This window comes from Harmonia axyridis, chromosome 5 (assembly GCF_914767665.1).
Source record: "Harmonia axyridis chromosome 5, icHarAxyr1.1, whole genome shotgun sequence".
Lineage (NCBI taxonomy): Eukaryota > Metazoa > Arthropoda > Insecta > Coleoptera > Coccinellidae > Harmonia > Harmonia axyridis.
The window spans coordinates 35204255-35216286 of record NC_059505.1 but is presented as its reverse complement, the minus strand read 5'-3'; the positions used below and the strand labels follow the sequence as shown (position 1 = coordinate 35216286).

General features: G+C 33.6%; 2 protein-coding genes across 4 annotated transcripts; both read left to right on the top strand.

Annotated features, from left to right (window-relative positions):
* The first annotated feature begins 222 nt into the window (after nucleotides 1–222).
* On the top strand, nucleotides 223–1415 carry LOC123679975 (GPN-loop GTPase 3). Its single transcript, XM_045617584.1, has 3 exons — nucleotides 223–386; nucleotides 498–906; nucleotides 987–1415. The coding sequence occupies exons 1-3, from the start codon at nucleotides 342–344 to the stop codon at nucleotides 1346–1348; spliced, it is 816 nt and encodes a 271-aa protein (XP_045473540.1). The 5' UTR covers nucleotides 223–341; the 3' UTR covers nucleotides 1349–1415.
* A 278-nt stretch (nucleotides 1416–1693) lies between these two features.
* LOC123679974 (solute carrier family 2, facilitated glucose transporter member 1-like) lies at nucleotides 1694–11713 on the top strand. 3 transcript variants are annotated; one of them, XM_045617582.1, is made up of 10 exons: nucleotides 1698–1811; nucleotides 1867–2048; nucleotides 5317–5427; nucleotides 7782–8067; nucleotides 9713–9853; nucleotides 9906–10043; nucleotides 10429–10628; nucleotides 10755–10967; nucleotides 11083–11354; nucleotides 11414–11713. In XM_045617582.1, the coding sequence occupies exons 2-10, from the start codon at nucleotides 1962–1964 to the stop codon at nucleotides 11511–11513; spliced, it is 1548 nt and encodes a 515-aa protein (XP_045473538.1). In that variant the 5' UTR covers nucleotides 1698–1811; nucleotides 1867–1961; the 3' UTR covers nucleotides 11514–11713. The 3 variants fall into 3 exon arrangements, with proteins under 3 accessions (XP_045473537.1, XP_045473538.1, XP_045473539.1); XM_045617581.1 differs by having other exon boundaries at nucleotides 1694–2048; XM_045617583.1 differs by lacking the exons at nucleotides 1698–1811; nucleotides 1867–2048 and adding an exon at nucleotides 3148–3866.
* The last annotated feature ends 319 nt before the right edge of the window (nucleotides 11714–12032 follow it).

The window sequence follows — 12032 nt, the reverse complement described above, 5'->3', positions numbered from 1 at the left end:
CCCATTGATTAGAAGAAATTTAAAAAAGGAACGATTAAAAAAAATTGTTGAATAAAAATTCTTTCTAACATTAGCATAATCAATTTATTAATTCCACAGTTTTGATCAACTACAGATAATTAAAATATGATATGCGTGGGCCATTCCAAGTAAGAATAAGTAATATATAGTTTTCTGTGTACAAAAACATGTTATTCTATAGTCTAAGGTTAAATTTATTTCATAACCTCAATATATAAACACTTTGTGTTTACATGTTTATGCTTGAATTTGAATCTAAGAGTAGTATGTGAATTTAATAATCCCTCTATAAAGCAAAACGTTGATATATTCTTATAACAATGAGATATGCTCAATTGGTTATTGGTCCTGCTGGATGTGGAAAGGTAAAAACTTTCTAACATTAAACAGATAATCTCATGGATATCGAAATTTGGGAGTGCATGTTGCCTGACCAAATATTCTGGAAACTATTTATAATAGCATATTTATTTCAGTCTACATATTGCAAAGCAATGCAGGACCATATAATGCTCATGAACAGAAGTGCCGAAGTAGTCAATTTGGACCCAGGTGCTGAACATTTCGAATATGAACCACTTGTAGATATAAGAGAATTGATTAATGTTGACATCACAATGCAAAATGAAGAACTAAATTTAGGTCCAAATGGGGGGTTAATTTATTGTATGGAATATTTGTTTGAAAACCTAGACTGGCTAGAAGACAAATTGGGAGACAGAGATGATTACATATTATTTGATTGTCCCGGCCAGATTGAATTATTTACACATATTCCATCTATTACAAAATTTGTTGAAACACTTCAGAAATGGAATTTTCATGTATGTGGTGTTTTTTTGATGGATGTACAATTCATGACTAATGGTGCCAAATTTATATCAGGTATAATCGGCTTCTGAATATATTAAGTGAAGAATTAAATTTTCAAAGGTTTAAACTTAATATTATCCATTTTTTTCAAGGAACAATGGCTGCCTTGAGCGTAATGATGAAGATGGGAATACCACATGTAAATGTATTATCCAAAATGGATCTGCTGAGTAAAGCCACAAGAAAAAGAATAGATAGATTCCTAGATCCAGATACATGTGCACTTTTGGAAGATGTTGAAGCAGAGAGTATCTTAGGATTCAATTCAAAGTATATGAAACTAACACAGGCTATTGCAGAAATAATCAACGATTTTTCTTTAATTTCCTTTGTACCCATCAACTTGAATGAAGAAGAGAGTCTTACAAATGCTTTGATAACCATCGATAATGCTATTCAATTTGGTGAGGATGAAGATGTGAAAATAAAGGAAGTTGAAGTTGAGGATGAGTAAAAATATTGTTAAGAATATTGAGTTCGAATTGATGTAAATAAAATATTTTCTATATAAGTGTTGAAAATTCGTTTTCTTTTCTGCTGATTCATAAATTTTTGAAGAATATAAATCTGACTTGACTAACCCAAAGTCCATAAAAAATCTTTATTTTTTTGAGATGAACAGGAAAAAAGTATTACTTTGGAATTCAAATAAATTTCTGTGTTTCTCCTTTCAAATTGATAATAATGCAAACAATCTACTAGGGAATAACAATGCATCTACTTATTCATTTTCTATATCTTCCTAATTTGATAACCACAGAACAATAATATAACCTAGGATTCATAGAATTCTATTATTGACCTGGAGATGCTTTACAAACAAAACATCAAAACATGATGATGAATTTCAATTTCCACTGAATAATTGATGAGTTTATCCTTTCCCCGACCATTTACAACAACATTCTGTTAATTGTGTATATTAAATATTTATTATTGATTCTCTGAGTGGTTAAGATATAAGCATTTCAGCCTCTTTGATCAGATGTGATGTATAATTCTGCAGGATTAATACCCAGTCGGTTTTTGATTTTGATTGCTCATTTCATTATTTGTGTTAATTTATTATGGAGTCAGAAAAATTACCAGCATCAATGCTTCTCCATGGAAGTAATAGACAATCAAGTTCATCATCAGATGAAACAGCAAACAGAGTAAGTTCATTTTTTTATTAGATCATACAAAATGACTTGGAAAAACTCTTTAAAAATTTTTGGGGATCAGTCTTGGAAAAATTGAAGCCTTGCGGCTTATAGATACCCTCATCTGTCAGAGGAATATTTATATATTTCGTTATTTATTACAAAATATTTCAGGTTTGTGCTTGGCTTGAGTATTTCTGTTGGAATAATTTGCATTGAGCTCTTAGCCTTTTTGTTTGGACTAACTATGTTCAATTCAACATCATCCTTATTGTGTATCCTTTTCAATATTTAAATCTTGACCTTCGCAATCATACCTATATTAATAATTTTTAGAATTAACACCTTCCTTTTGTTATGTTGTTTTCTAAAAGGTAAGTAATGTGTATAGACAAGAATACTCTATTATTCTAGAAGTTATCCACTTAATTCAGTTACGATGTAGGTGTGAAATTCCTTGGTGATCTGTTTGCAAACCTATGAAACAATAACAATAATAGTATTTCTTACTATTGTGATGTTATGAGCTTATCGTCAAATAGGTATTTGAAATTTGTCAGATAAACTGCGTTTTCTTTATATTAAAAAGATCAAAATATTGGTCAGATATTTCAAAGAGATAGTTGACTGATCGGTTCCTTTTGCGATATCTTATTTAAATTATTGAACCAGAAAATATTGAGGAATTTCTGAGTGAACATCGTCGAAACAGGTATTACAAAATCTATTATTATCATTTATTGTAAATATTCTATGATGACAATATTGAGCAGTTTATCTGAATTTATTTGAGAAATCAAATCAATTTTAAATTTTTTTATCATCATTCAACTATTTTTCAAATGAATTATGCAATTTTACTCCTGAATATTTCTCTTTTAATAACAAAATACTAAGTTTTACGATTAAGTTTTGTATTTTGAATATGTAGGATTAGGTTTTCTAATAATGAACTGCTTCAGCCGTTACTAGTTGTATTTGATAGATGATCACATTTGAAATAAGTTTGAAATTGGATATTGACAATTTTATTGTGTAACCACTCAATTTTGAATTCATTTCAAGTTCATCTTCAGTCACTGAAGGTTCTACAAATGGTACAGAGAGTATTTATGTGAATAGAATAGGGTAATTATGTGAGTCCAGGTACAAAAAGGTGATTGGAAAAACCAAAAAAAGGCTGAAAAATTCAGTACACCAAAAAAATGGCATTGTATCACAGTTAGTTTTTCTTATTTAGGCAATCCATAGGACTGACAAAAATGAAATTTAGTGTGTTGGCTGTTGGTAAATTGTTGTGTCTTCATAAAGAGCACATTTTGTATTTATGTTTCTATTGTGACTTCTTCTACATAGTTCGGTTTCTAATTTGAGCCTAAACTAAACAAAAATGCTTTTTATATGAGGATAACAAATTGTTATGCCAACCGATGCCATTAAAAAGTCAAGTGATCTGAACTGCCTGATTATTGTGAATAAAGAATATTCTTGATGGAAGTAATTGCATATATTTGATAGATGATAAAAAACTTTAAAATTAGTTTAATTTGGGACACCTGGTATTTGTGAGTATTTGAACACCTGTATGTTATTACTGATAACATTGGAAATTTATTGTGTGCATTTTAGTCTAGTTACTGTTGGTCATTATTAATGGTAGTTTCGGATTTATTCGCGGTTTGGCAACGTGTTTGAGTTTTTGTGACATTATCTTCGGATCCCGATAATAAGTTGTGGATTACACTATTCAAGCAACAATTCAAATCGTCAGGAACTGAAATGAAAGTTAGTGATGGCAAGCAATTGCAAGTTTCTATTGACGGAAAAAGTGTGAGTTTAAACTTTTCAACTCTCAATAAAATCGACTATATCGTTTTCAATCAGAAAAAAAAAAGGAATTTGAGTTTGTTTAGGTTGTTAATAACTTTCTTTAATTGAGAAATGATCGTATTTTTTTGCGCTCTTTGTGAATATTAGGAAAGAAGGAAAATTAGTTGAACGACAACAAAACATTCAACTTTGAAACCTTATTCTATTTTTCCGAATTTTCCTTAAGTCAGTTATCAGCTGTGGCTTCACATTTAGCTGCGTCAATCCTATTGAGTTACTTCATTTTTGATGGATGGCAATGTGGGTGGTTCTGGTGGATTTTTAGTATCGGAGCGCTACCAATTGTTTACGATTGTTTTGTCGTTTGTGATGTTTTGTTCAGGAGGAAGTATTAACGTTATTGATTACGTTGATGCATCATGATTCTAGTTTTCCGATATATAAAGCATGAAATGCTATCCAAGCTTTAAATGCTATCCGTCCATTTACTGGAATTTCTAGTCATTTTATATCGTTTGTAATAAAATGTTTGATTGAAAATTTGTCTTTTATTTGTTTTACAGTGCGAATTCCTTAAGAGAGAATATTTAAATGTGATCTCTGTATCAAACATATAGGAAGAATGGTGTTTATTTTATGATAATCAATAAAAAATACCGGAATCAACTTTGACTTAATTTAACATACTTTGATCTGCAAGTTTATTGATTTTCAAGTTCCTTTAGCTTATTTCACAGATTTTTTAAAATTATTAAGTGATATCAAAATCCGCATAAATATTTGAACGAAACAAATGCAAATTTGCCAAACGTGACATTTGTAACGTCACTATAGAGATTATAAACAATCTAGTAGGTATTCAGAAGCGTATATTTTCATAATTGATTCTATAATCATAATTCTATTTCATTGTAAGCTTTGATTCCTTACTCTTTTACATAGCAATTTGTTTGAGGTTGGAATTTATTGTTTAATCTGTGCAGATACTCCAAGCAACTAATAATTGATTGTAGAAAATGTCGAAATTCGTCTCAAAAAACTTAACTCAATGGAATGCAAATGCATGTGACAAACACGTGTTTACTTTAAAATGACGTCATCGTAAGTTTGCCAATCCCTTTAGTTTCCCATCGCGTGGTAATATAGAGATGATACATAACCATTTTAAATTGTATAATTCCTTTCAGAAAACCTTTATGTATGAACTATTCGAAATTTTCGTACATTCAATAACACATGGTTTTTTTTAAATTGATGTGTATCATCTTCAAGGATATCAATAAATAGAACTTCTCAGTTTTTATTACTGTCAAATTGATCATGAAAGAAAGCGGGAAATTGGTACTTTTTAATTTTTTGGTTGGAGTGAGGTTATTTTAGAAGGAAAATCAAGAATAAGTCAATAAAAAAGAAGAAGCTAGTGTTGTGATTTCTTGTTTTTTATTTTCAGAAACCTACAGCGGGATGGACAAAAATATTGTTATTAGCTGGTTTTTCCACAACAGTTGGAGGTTCCCTGGCAGTGGGATATAATATAGGTGTAGTAAATGCACCGGCTGTTGTAAGAATTTTTTTTTTTGGACTCCATTAATTTAGGGAAATTTTATACTTATCATACAAATATTCAGTAGAATTAGAAGTGTTACACCTATGTCGGCTGGTGTGTAAAATCTGCTGCAATGGTTCTGAGAATAAGAAAAAAATTCCAATTTCGATTTATTGTTACCAACGTGTTATGTTCATCGCTGTCTGATGCGGCTCTGTATTAACCTACCATGCAAGCTATCCCGCACAACTCTATTTACCGAAATGTTTGACATTGTGCCGACAAAGTGGTCCTGGCGTAAGCTACATCCTCAAAGTATTAAACATAGATTGAAGGAGCATAGGTCATTTTCAGTAGACAAATTTGGTCCACAATATGAACTATCAAATTTGACATGAAGCGCGCGAAAATGAAAACATATCAGTGATACGATATTTCACTCAATTCGCGAATTTCTTCACAAAAAACGCAATTCTTATGTCCCATAGTGAATCAACGTTTCATATCAACTCAAAATATATTCAGATGAATATCTAAATATATCAGAAATTCAGAAAACAAACTCCAAACGTCGCGTGAAACAACGGATGACACTAGGAGACCAATAGTTGCTAAACCTTGAATTTCAGCAGGTAGATACAGAAAATAATAATTATTCAATGAAGTACGAAATACTGCAACAAAATCTCTCAAATAAGGGCGTTGCTAAAATATTAATGAATAAATCAAAAAAAGTTACTCTTGTAGATTTACTGTGTACGAGTTATGCTGCAAAGTGGACAAATAACACGTCATTCAATAAGTGACGTGACTGGCGCCAAGGTGGCACCATCAGTACCATACCATTTTTTTCTCGTCAGTACTAAGCTTCAAAAGATGTTATTAAAATTTCGCAGAGTTAGTCTGGATCGAGATATTGAAGATTTACTGACACTACATTTGTTGTTGTTCGAAAAAACGAGTTTCGTGTATTGAAAAAATACTGTTTTCGAGTGGGAAAAAATACTGTAGGTACTAGCAAAGCAATCGCAATGGGTTGATAAGTATTATTAAGGCTATGCACAACTACGGTTGAAAGATGCTGACTTTTAAAAACCAGCGACTATGCTGAACGCTCTTGTAGCTAGAATTCGCCAGTTGCTTCAAAATATAACAAAAAAGTCCTAGAAAAGGTTTTGGGCGATGGTAAAATGAAGTTGCATGAGATAGCAATGGAGTTGAAGATATTAGAAGGCAGTATATTTTGCATGAACATATGTCTAAGAGAAAGCTTTGCTCGAAATTTTGCCAGAATTGCTAATCGCTAATCAAAAGTAACAACGTATCGTCTATTATTCCTTCTGAGTCTACCCACTAAAGGGTGTTTTTTTTAAAGCTATAGAACTTTAAATTGCAATAAAACAACGATGGATTATTCGATTAACATGAATTTTATTTATCCGCAAGATAATCTTGTGGCATTACATTTTGAATATGATTTCTGGCATATGACCGCCACTGCTGGCTCGGATGTAGTCCAATCTGGACGTCCAATTTTCGATGACTTATTCCAACATTTGTGGCCGTATATCAGCAATAACACGGCGACTGTTATCTTCCAAAGGGTCAAGGGTTTGTGGCTTATCCGCATAGACCAATGTCTTTACATAGCCCCACAGAAAGTAGTCTAGCGGTGTTAAATCACAAGATCTTGGAGGCCAATTCACAGGTCCAAAACGTGAAATTAGGCGGTCACCAAACGTGTCTTTCAATAAATCGATTGTGGCACGAGCTGTGTGACATGTTGCGGCGTCTTGTTGGAACCACAGATCCTGGACATCATGGTTGTTAAATTCAGGAATGAAAAAGTTAGTAATCATGGCTCTATACCGATCACCATTGACTGTAACGTTTTGGCCATCATCGTTTTTGAAGAAGTACGGACCAATGATTCCACCAGCCCATAAAGCGCAACAAACAGTCAATGGATGTAACGGTGTTTCGACATACACTTGAGGATTAGCTTCACTCCAAATGCGGCAGTTTTGTTTGTTGACGTAGCCATTCAACCAGAAGTGCGCTTCATCGCTAAACAAAATAAAATGGACGTAGTGCGCGATACGTATTCTGCACAGAACCATTATTTTTGAAATAAAATTGCACTATTTACAAGCGTTGTTCAGGCGTGAGTCTATTCATGATGAATTGCCAAACCAAACTGAGAATAAATCACTTAACAGCTCTCAAATCGGTCGCCATCTTGAACAGAAATGCCAACTAAAAAAGTTATATACTTCGAAAAAATACACCCGTTAGATCTAGTCTACCCACTATATTTGCCTACTAAAGAACACTAGAGTTTCTTCATTTCCATTATATTCTATTTTCAGGTTATCAAACCGTTTTGTAATCAAAGTATCTACGATAGATATGGCGTAGTATTATCAGTGAGTCAGTTAGATTTATTATGGTCTTCCATAGTGTCGATATTTTTGATTGGGGGAGCTGTTGGATCTTTGGGAGGATCTTGCATTGCAGATTCACTGGGCAGGAGAGGAGGCCTGATGATAAGCCAGCTTCTGGGTTTAGTGGGCGGACTCCTCTTCCTTTTCAGTGAAGTTTTGAGATCCGTAGAGACGCTGTGTTTAGGAAGGCTACTAGTGGGACTTTCTGCAGGTGAGAAGAAAATATCCGAGGCTTGTTTATGAAGTCAATGGTGATATATTCACAGTGAGAAGCACTGCTTTGATTTATTCTTGGGTGAAACCCATATTAAAGTGAATATTTATGAGTGAAGAATATAATGAGATTCTGCTTAGTCAAAGCCACTAAAATTCAATAGAAAATATTTTTTGCACGACCGATGTATAATGAGTTATTTGACTCCCTCAGTAGAGTTTCAATACCTTGGATAAAAAAAGAATAGCTTACTCAATTCAAGATTATTTTAACATATTTACTCAATATTAACATTTACTCACATTGATATTGTAAGCACTGCTTATACTAAACAAATATGTTAATGAATTAATTGCATTATTTGTTTTATAGAAATCCTTTCAACTCGATCGAAGTTTGGTTTTCCTTTTCCGAATTTTTCCCCATATTTTCTTCTGTCAATGAATTTTCAATAGAACTACCTGCAACAATACTACATAGGCGTACAACTTTGCTTCCGCCGTTTTTCTACGAAATTCGAGGCTTTATTGTAAAAAATTGGTTATACATTTATGATTCAAAGTATTGTCCATCGCTGGCCACTTCTTTCTCCCATCTTTCGGGCAGCGTACGAATCGATCCAATATTTTACTTGGGATAATCGTAATAATCTCATTTTTCGTCTCCAGTTACAATACAATGCAGATCTCCATTCCGTCTTTGCCTTGAAAACAGCTGTTCACAAGCAAACAAACGCCGTTCAACGTCTCTCGGTTTTATCTCGTACGGCACACAATTTCCTTGTTTATGAATCATTCCCATGACTCACAGGCGTTTCAAAATGACATATTGCGCCACTCCTAATGATCCTGCCTATTCTTGTTGCGTTTGACACGAGTCTTGATCAAGAAATGCATCCAATTCTTCATCTTCGAAAACCTTCTCTCGTCCACCGTCATGCTGATCTTCGACCATTCTTGAAGCGTTGAAGCCACTCTCGGCACGTTCTTTCACTAATAGTGGCCTTGTCATCAGTATTTGAGAGCAGTCGATGAACCTCAGCCGCAGATTTCTTCATATTAAAGCAGAAAATTAAAAATGACGAGAATTTGGCTCGTAAGCTGACATGTTCAATCGAGAATAACTTTATGATGCAGAAAAAAGTCGATAAGTATTTCGATGGCGATATGTTTACAAATACCTAAGCTTATTGTATGATATCTACGATCTATTTATTTCGAAAACGCTACATCCAATAGATTATATGGAAGTTATACACCAATAGATTTCCAGGCATCATGACGTTTTAAAACGCTAATATGAGCACTTGTATCGGCCAGCAAAAATGTTGATGTGCCTCGAAAGCAGTGGCCCATATGATCTGCGTTATCGAGCTTTTTGTTTGGCAATTTCCCAAATTTACCTACTGGCTGTGAAGAATATTTGTTATTTCTATAAATAACTATGACAAAAAAGTCTATCATCTATTTGTAATCACTCCATTTACATTTACTGTTCACATAAAAAACAGGCGCTAGGTCCAATATGCAGGCCCTATCATGAATTATATGCAGTCTATTATCTACTGTTGACTTAGCCTCAATGGTCTGTCTCGAATTTGAATGCTCTCCTTTCAAATGAATTTCGAAAAGTTTTTTTGCAGGTATGATCACTGGAATTATGCCAATGTACTTGATGGAGCTATCTCCTTTACACCTAAGGGGGTCCATGGGTGTTTTGTGCCCCCTTGGAGTATGTACGGGTGTTCTACTCGGACAAATAATATCACTTCCAGGAATATTAGGTGAGAGGAGTCACTATTTCAAAATGACATTTTTCCAATTGAAGTTTTTCAGGGAACGAACGTTACTGGAACTTATGTCTTTCATTCTTCCTGCTTCCACTTGTCCTATGTAGCTTAATTTTTCCGTTTTTACCGGAAAGTCCGAAGTATTTATTCCTAATAAGGAAGAATTACCAGGGTGCATCAAAAGGTGAGTAGCCTTTCACATAAAACAACAACACCAAGCTCAACACTTAGTTCATAATATAGTAACAACTTTTAAAATTTGGAAATAATGAAGGAAAACAAAAAAACAATGAAATATATTCAGAGCTAAAGCATAATATAATGAATAAAATACAAAGCCCGAATCTTGACACCAATATAGAAATTTGGTCCATAATATAGAACAAGTTAATTTCTCTGAAGGAATTCAACACTTGCAAAAAAGAAGTCTTGTAATCAATTATAACAGTAATCCACGAACACAACGGAAAACATTCATCTTATTTAAAACTTTTGAGGTAGCACTATGGAACACTTCACAACATTTCGATGAAGGAACCTGGGCTTAGTAAGATTTATATTTTTTTTAGGTCTCGCGCGCATAAGAAATGTACCTCTGAGCGAGCTTGAAGATGAAATTCAAGAATTGAGAGACGAGCAGCAAGCTAGAGAAACGTTAAAAAATGATGATTGGTCTATAGGCAGAGTGCTGAGAGATCGAAAACTATTTCTCCCTTTAATGTTGGTATGCGCCCTTCAATCTGGCCAACAGTTCAGCGGTATCAACGCTGTGAGTTCAATTATTCAAATTCTATAATCAATAAGAAGCTATCTCAATTTAGTTGGGCATTTAGTTGTATTTTGTATTATACAACATCTTTTTTTTACTAGGTTATAGGAAGTTTTTTTGTTTTAGGTATTTTATTATTCTGTAACCATCTACAAAACTGCTGGTTTATCAGAATCTGGTCAAATGCTTGGTACTATTGCTGCAGGAGTGTGCAATCTCTTCATGGCGGCAATATCTATTCGTATAATGGAGAAATGCAATCGAAGATGGATAATTCAGCTCAGTTTAGCTTCCACTGCCTTTTTTCTCTTCTTATTAGCGGTAGCCGTACAATTTCTAGTAAGTATTGGCTTGAAAAGTAGACAGATTATGTCAAGAAAGTACTTAAATGGTCGGTTAAAAAGATCAAAAAGGGACTGTGACATTTATTTTTGTTGGTATTACTTCCTTCCAGAAAGTTGCTACATGGATGCCTTACTTGAGTATTGTGGGTGTGCTTGGTTTTGTACTTAGCTACGGTCTTGGTTTAGGCCCTATACCATATTTTATAGCTTCAGAACTATTCGAAGTTGGACCTAGACCACCTGCTATGGCCTTAGGGAGCATGGCTAATTGGGGAGGGAACTTCTTCATCGGGCTCTTCTTTCCTCTGATGAACAGGCATCTTGGAGCTGTATCTTTTGTGATATTTGCTGTTTGGATGGTCTTCCTCTTTTTCCTAGTTAGGTGAGTTGGTAATTTCATTGTACAAATTGTTTGAAAGCCTGATGTTTTTTTTTCTTCAGGATATATTTACCGGAAACAAGAGGAAAGGATGTGGCTCAGGTAGCTCTTCTTTGCCAGGATGGACTGTCATCGAAGCCTCTGTCATCTCCAGTTACTTAGACCGTCACTGAACGTCAAGAATGCGGGTGAAAGATTCTCGAATTATATTAATACATATACAATATCTACTTAATAGGCTAAGCAATACAGTATTTGGTTTGAAATACAGGCAGAAAGACTGTTGAGATTTACTTAATTTTCTACTAGAATTGAATTGTTACCACTCAACTTTGTTTACATTAAAGGTGTTTTGAATTGTTTGTCGATTTGTTTATTTTTTTTCGCATTTAAGGATTACCTACGTGTTAAGTTGGTGTCAGACCATAAAGATAAAAATACTGCTAGTATACAAGCTTGATTGTTTTTAGTCAGGCTAGGCTTGCATTCGATCTGTCACTGATTTTTTATCTTCTATATATTCTTTATGTCTTCAGATCATTTCAACCAGCTTTTTATAGAACGGTCTGAATCATTAAAAAAAATAGGCATGTGTATGCTTGTAAAAAAATATTCCTGAATATATCTTCAAAACCAAGTATTCTTGGTTTATTAATTCCTACAGATAACAGTCACAAGTAT